Source organism: Lactuca virosa, chromosome 4 (assembly GCF_052849685.1).
Source record: "Lactuca virosa cultivar CGN04683 chromosome 4, Lactuca_virosa_CGN04683_v6, whole genome shotgun sequence".
Classification (NCBI taxonomy): domain Eukaryota; kingdom Viridiplantae; phylum Streptophyta; class Magnoliopsida; order Asterales; family Asteraceae; genus Lactuca; species Lactuca virosa.
The window spans coordinates 335,772,498-335,779,643 of NC_136429.1; the positions used below are offsets into that span (position 1 = coordinate 335,772,498).

Here is a 7,146-nt window from a genome sequence, read left to right on the forward strand (position 1 = left end):
TTATTTTTATTTCAATTTTAGCCCTTCCATTTTTATTAAGCTTACAAAATATATCCTTTTACTCTTAATAATTTGGTTATGATGATATATTTCTACAAACATATTTTTAATTAATTATTTATAAATTATATTTACTAAAATATTATTTATTTCATTTATTAAATAGATAATTTATAATACTATTTTTATAAAAGATGTGTAAATATTTTTATTCAAGTTTTTTTTTAAAAAAAAAAGTTAAAACACGACACAACAATAATAAAATAATATTTTAACGCAACAAATAATAAAAAAAGTTCAAATATAAAATAATATTTTGACGCAAAAAATAATAAAAAAGTTCAAATACATTCGACACTTAGTCTTTAATATGTATCCAATGTGTTTCGGAAGTACGAGACCTAAGTTGATTGTATAAATCAAAACGCGGCCAATACATAGTTTGCCATGTAGATGCAGACAGACTTTTATGAGAATTCCAATATGCTGTGGTAGGAGGCATTGGGTAATTCTCTTTCAAAAACACTGACATATAATGAATATCATTTACAAGTACCAACGTAATGGCTCGGTGGGGTTGGAACTCTTCGGGACCTCTCCGAAGACTGGTATACCTCATTGAACCCGTCAGTAAAAACTCTATGATATGCGTAATATTGACTCTCTAACTCTTCAATCAATTGTTTTCGAATTTGCAAGTTGTAAAAAAAGTGATGAATTATTTTTTGAATTTTGTAAAAGTTATATATGAAGTGATATGTTATTCTTTTAAGTTGCAAGTTATAAAAAGTAATGAATTATTTATCGAAATGTGTAAAAGTTATATGGAAAAAGTATGTATGTTTGTAGTTTTAAAATTTTCAAGTTGTAAAAAATAATAAATTATTATACAAAAATAAATGTATAAAAACCAGTTTATAATAACGTTCAAATAAATATAATAAATTAATAGGGCTATATAAAATTTAAGTTATTGTTGTGTTATAAAAGAATAATGAAAATATTAAATAATTATAAATAAGTTGAAAAACTCCAAAAGTAAAGGGACTATGAATGTAAAATAGAGAGTTTGAATGCAAAAGAAAAAAAAATAGCTGGATATAAGTTTTATGAGGGACCCATTGTTTAGATATCTGGTAAATTGCAGAACACATTTTTCGATGTGTTGAAAATAGTAACTTTCATTCATTGGTAAAAAACGAAAAAACTGCCGGTGCCATCAATAAAATAATGATGAAGGATGTAGGTATATAAAATCGGGGGTACGTATAAAAGTTCCCATGTATTATTATAAAGTTATTCCCACCCAATTTGTGTTTGGTCTGATTTAGAAGAAGTCACGTGTAGGGTGTAGCTTTTCAAAGTCAAATTGACCAAAGTTATTTCATTGTGTATGTAATCCATAAATTTCGTTTGAACTGAATAAAATATTAAGAACACTTTATATAACGTGTTCGTTGTGTCTGAACATTGATCTAGAGTCTAGACAAAGAGAATAACCAAGGGATGTTTTTTGTTGCTTTTTTTTTTTAATGAAATATTGTTTAAAGGAATGCTATTCTTTTGAAAAATACGTTGTGCGAATGACAAAATACAAAAATCTAAAATAATGAAATACTTTAAGAAAAACATATTTGTAAGAAACAATTATAGGAATTCAGTCATAAGCAGACAACTGTCTACTTGATAAACGTTATTAATTTTAGGTTTTGTATTGCGAGAATGTTTTAATTGTTACAAATACAAGCGTCCTAGATCTCATTTTTCCCATTTAAAAAATAAATCCATATATCTAACCAAAATAAACTTTGTTCCACTTTAAGTTCATTAAGAAAAAAGTTCATCAAAACAAGATAAAAAATAAAAGCATTGAAAATTACTGAATTATAATATCCGACATGTCAAATTACAAAAGAAAAAAGTGATAAATTCAATGAACATTCTTCTACTTTTAGTTACCAATCATAGTCCATAAAACGATAACAATGCTTACAAAATTTGTATTCTTAATAGCCCTTCAGTTTTTTGAGTCGTATGAGAATACCCTACACACCACAAGGGGCAAAACAGTCCTTTTTCTATCTTGATCCAACAGGTATCATCTTGACAGCAGCAGCAATCGGCATACCCAGAAAACCAATAGCAACACTTGCAAACCACTGATGAAGACTAAGAGGAGTCGTGTTTGCAAAAGTACCCAAAAACTCGATAATAATGATTTGAAATACAACAGTCGCAGTTAAAACAGCCAGAAAGACATAGTTCTTCAATATTCCTTTCAACACGTCTATCTTCTCCATCTCTCTAGAGCTTATCTCATTAAACACCTGTGCAAAAACAATAAACAAATTATGAAGGGTGGGATGTGTTGAAGTTTGAAAGATTAAGGGGGTGATTATGTAACCTGACAGAAGACGAAGGTGTTGAAGATGAGTGTGTTGAGAAGTAAATCGGAGTTGGAGTCGGAGTCGGAGTCGGAGTCGGAGTCGTTGAGGTTGAAGGCGGTTTTTCCTTTTGATTGAAGGTACCAAATTACGATGAATTGGTATAAGGATTGTCCCATGATGTTTCTCCACATGACGTTTGTTATAAAATTGCCTTTTCTTCCAACTGGTGATCGTTTCATTAATTCATCGTTTGGTGGTTCTGTGGCTAATGCAAGTGCTCCTAATGTGTCCATTATCATGTTCACCCATAGTAGCTGTACAGCTGTCAAAGGTGCACTTCCTGAAAAGATTAAGCAAATAACTTTTTTTTTTTTAATAGGCATTTTCATAAAAACTTAATTTTTGTATCCTGTAAATGATATGATATTTTTACCTGTGAGACAGGCAGAAGAAAAGTTGACAATTAGGGCAACAACATTGACAGTCAGCTGAAACTGAACAAACTTCTGAATGTTGACATAAACAGAGCGACCCCATTTGGCGACAGTCACAATTGTAGAGAAATTATCATCCAAAATGATGACATCAGCACTCTCTTTAGCCACCTGAATATTTAATAAAAAAAAAAAAAAAATCCAATAAATAAACTCCATATATTAAATTTAAATTTTAATATATACCTCTGTCCCTGCAATTCCCATTGCAAGACCAATATCTGCTTCATGAAGTGCTGGAGCATCGTTTGTGCCATCTCCTGTGACAGCAACCACTTCTTGAAATGTGGTTCTTAAGTGCTTCACAAGTGTATGCTTATCCATGGGAGAAGATCTAGCCATCACCTTGTATTCAAATTTCAAACATACATACATCATTATTTTAAACAACATACTTATACTTTCATTTATTTGTGTTTTATTTATAACATCGATAATCAATAATCATACTTCCATTTCTTTCTATTACAACATTCTACTTTAAATTCTTTTCTATATAAACACATTCTACTTTATTTACAGTATCCACTTTCGTTTTTTTTTTTCTTGGTAGGAAATTATAGTATTCGAAATTATAACATTGAAAATTGCTTTGTATTTGGATGGCTTTGCTATTATTGGGTAAAGAAGCAAATACCTGAATTTTAGGAATAATTTTAAGCAACTCCTCTTGACTCATTTCACGAAAATCTGGACCTTCAATGGCTAATCCATCATCAGTTAATATCCCACATTCTCTAGCAATTGCCTTTGCTGTGTTTATATTATCACCTGTAACCATACGCACAGTAATCCCTGCAGATCTACAAATTGCAACAGATTCCTTCACACCTGGACGAACAGGATCCTTAATTCCCACAATCCCAATCAAAGTATACCCCTCAAATGGAATCTCATCTTTGGAATGGAATTCATTTCCCAATTCCTTATAACAAAGGCAAAGAGTTCTAAGAGCTTCATTCGCCAATACTTCAATCGTATCCTTTAAATGATTGTTTAATTCTTCATCAAGAGGAACAACTTCACCATTCCCATTCAAAACCTTATCACATGCTCTCAAGATTATTTCAGAAGCACCTTTACAATGTGCCCGAAAATACCCTCCAGGGAGTTCCAAAACCACAGCCATACGCTTTTTTTCAGAATTAAACGGTTCTACTTTGACCAGCTTTGACTTTTCAAGCTCCACTTGTTTTTCTTTAAGCATGAGGCCGAATTCCAAAAGGGCAGTTTCGGTTGGTGTTCCAAGAATTTCAGTCTTGTTGTTTTCAGTCTTCACCACTTCCCCTCCCGTATTGTTGAAAATCGACTCGACTAGTAACCCAAGGGCATTATCGGAAATTGTGGAACAAAAAGTCGACACCCCATGGTTCACTTCTCTTGTTTCTCCACAAATCCAAGCTTTTACAAGTGTCATGTGGTTTGTAGTTAGGGTTCCAGTTTTATCACTGCAGATATTAGTAGCAGATCCCATGGTTTCACAAGCTGCCAAATGACGAACAAGGGCGCGATCATTCATCATCTTTTTCATGGCAAATGCAAGACTTAATGTCACAGCTAAGGGTAGTCCTTCGGGAACTGCAACAACCACAATGGTGACTGCTATAGCAAAATACTCCAACATCTCAAGGGCATTTTCGCCATTCCAAGTCCAATGGGATCCTTCCTCCATCTTTCTTACAAACAATCCTTGAACCAAAACAGCAAAAGTAATAACAGCAAAAAAGAGTCCAATCTTCCCTATAATTGTGGCTACTCCATTAAGTTTAACCTGTAATGGAGTCTCATCATCTCCACCTTCACTTAAAGTTGCCATTAATTTTCCCCATTGGGTTCTCATTCCAACAGTGGTAACAACCATTTTACATGATCCGTTTTGAACTTTAGTTCCAGATAAAAGAAACGGGTTTTCAACTGTTACAGTTCTTGGATCACTTTCACCTGTTAAACTTGATTCATCTATCAGTAGTGAAAATCCAGAAACAAAAAGTCCATCAGCTGGGACTTGATCACCTACAGCAAGGTGCACAATATCACCAACAAGAAGCTCGTATATTGAGATCTTTTGTCTGCATTCGTTTCTTGTAACTTGAATTGTAATCTTCTTTTTCTCTTTATCTAAATCTTTGAACTGTAAAGATTGTCTATAGTCACTTGTAGCAGTGACAAATACTACCAATAGTATACTTGCTACAATCCCAAGACCATCATGTGCACCCTTTGGCCACCCTTCCATTGTAATGCCTACAATTAAGGAAACAAAGGCACATAAACCAAGTATCATGAGGGTTGTATCTTGTAGAGCTTCCCATATGTAAACCAAGAAGCCCTTAGATGGGCTTTCTGTGAATTGATTAATTCCATAAATGTCTTTTCTTTTGTTAAGTACTTCCTCAGAAGTAGATATTCCATTGGTGGTTGATGTGGAAATCTTTTTCACAATTCCTTCAACTCCATCATGAGCTTTTAACTTCTCTAAGCTGCGGCCTTCAACTATTGATCCTAATTCGTCTGGACCAATTTGGAAGCCAGCAGCTTTCACTTCCTCGGGTACACTGTAAGTTATACCTGCAAGCATTTATTGTCAACATGTGAAAATCTATGATAATGGAATATGGAAGGTGGGAGTTTGAATGTGGAGATGCATACCATTGAGAAATTGAATTGCTGCATGTGAAACCAGCATCAAGGTTCGTAGACTCTCCTACAGATAGAGCCTTATGTCAGGGTTACAGCTTGAATTGCACATTAAAAAAGAAACTAAATGAAAAAGTCTAAAGGAAAGCTACCTATGTGCAATTTTGATATATAATGGAACCTAAAGTTTTACTTTTCTTAGTAGTAACTATTAACTAAACACACTTTGATGTATTTCCCATCATAAATAATCTCATATTATCAGATTTAACCAGTTATGTGGTTAAGTAGGAAACTTTTTAAACACATCTCCACAGCAAAAAGTCATGAATTACATCAAACAGAGCTATATAACATGGAAGCCACAAGATGATTGACCTCCTCAGATCTCAAGCTTAATAAGATAGATGCATATGTTATCAATATTTTCGGAAACAAATAGGTCTGGTGATCATATAGGATATAGCCAAACAACCTAAAGGTACCATGTTTTTAAGGTAATTCTATAAGTTCGATCTTGCTCTAATTACACTCAAATCAACATAAGCCTCAAACAGGAAATTTATTTATGAAAATGCTGCTTCTATGTAGTAATTACTAGTATGAAATGGCTCAAAAGAAGGTTTGTTCTTTCAACATCGTGGCTGTAAACAGCAGTGTATTTTCCCGTTTGATTGTCATATCAGAGAGCTATATCCAACCTTCACAGTGTAGTTAACATAAGTCATGAATTTATTTCATTGCCGTAGTAGAAAAAGCCTTGGTTTGTATAGAAACCGAAAAATCCTGATGCGTCTCCTAATGGTAAAAACCTTCCAGTTAGCTAGATTAGCCAACCACAAATCAACAGTTCGCTAGATTCACTTTAAGCTCAACACAAGAAGCTAAATAGCAAACGCAGAACATAGGTAACGAAAATAAAAGAGATGCGAAAGAGAAAGAGTATGAACCAGATTGGATCGTTGAATAGCACGAGCTTCGAAACGCTTGGACAGATTAGCAGTGAAACGAAAACGTCGTTTCCGATTCTTCACCACCCAACACAACTTCCTCCATCTCTGTAACGCTTCCTCCGATGAGTTCTTCGGCTTGACCTCGAAATTATCATTCAAATAGCTCTCCATCGCTACTGCTTCAACGAAACCGCTGCTTGGTTTTTCAAAATGGCATCAGATTCAGAAAAGCAAAACACAACTGAAGATCTTTTGCCACTTCGCTTGTACTGTGCTAGACTACGGATCTGGCTTTATTAAAACTTGATTTGTGTTAGATCGTCGATTAGGTAGATCCTTGTGGATTTTGTAAGCGAAATGGAATGAAAATATAAAATTACAGTTGAAGTGATTGGATATTTTGAAAATGAGAGAGAGGGAGTTGACCTTTTCTTTAGTTTTAGGTTACAAGAAATACACGCATAACTCCACTAACTCCGTTGTGTGGTTTTAACTTTTGACTCCGATTATCCAGAAATGGTGCGTGGGCGGTGGGTCAGGGTCAGATTTCAGAACACCCGCGTCTTCTTCCCGGTTTGATTGGATGACGGTCCAATTAAACTTGGAGAACAATTTTGACAAAAACAAAACACATGTTATTAAAACTCGAGAACTATTTTGACAAAAACAAAGGAC

General features: G+C 33.9%; 1 protein-coding gene across 1 annotated transcript; it reads right to left on the reverse strand.

Annotated features, from left to right (window-relative positions):
• Positions 1 to 1,854: 1,854 nt before the first annotated feature.
• Positions 1,855 to 6,945, reverse strand: LOC145108578 (calcium-transporting ATPase 1-like). Its single transcript, XM_079045612.1, has 7 exons — positions 6,469 to 6,945; positions 5,531 to 5,585; positions 3,519 to 5,449; positions 3,068 to 3,226; positions 2,821 to 2,992; positions 2,405 to 2,727; positions 1,855 to 2,327 (listed from the first exon to the last, which is right to left on the reverse strand). The coding sequence occupies exons 1-7, from the start codon at positions 6,640 to 6,642 to the stop codon at positions 2,079 to 2,081; spliced, it is 3,063 nt and encodes a 1,020-aa protein (XP_078901738.1). The 5' UTR covers positions 6,643 to 6,945; the 3' UTR covers positions 1,855 to 2,078.
• Positions 6,946 to 7,146: the final 201 nt, after the last annotated feature.

Coding starts and splice junctions, on each gene's coding strand:
- LOC145108578 (XM_079045612.1), bottom strand. CDS start 6,642: ATGGAGAGCTATTTGAATGATAATTTCGAGGTCAAGCCGAAGAACTCA. Junction 2,993..3,067: donor TGGGAATTGCAGGGACAGAG/GTATATATTAAA, acceptor TTAAATATTCAG/GTGGCTAAAGAGAGTGCTGA. Junction 2,728..2,820: donor TTCTTCTGCCTGTCTCACAG/GTAAAAATATCA, acceptor TAATCTTTTCAG/GAAGTGCACCTTTGACAGCT.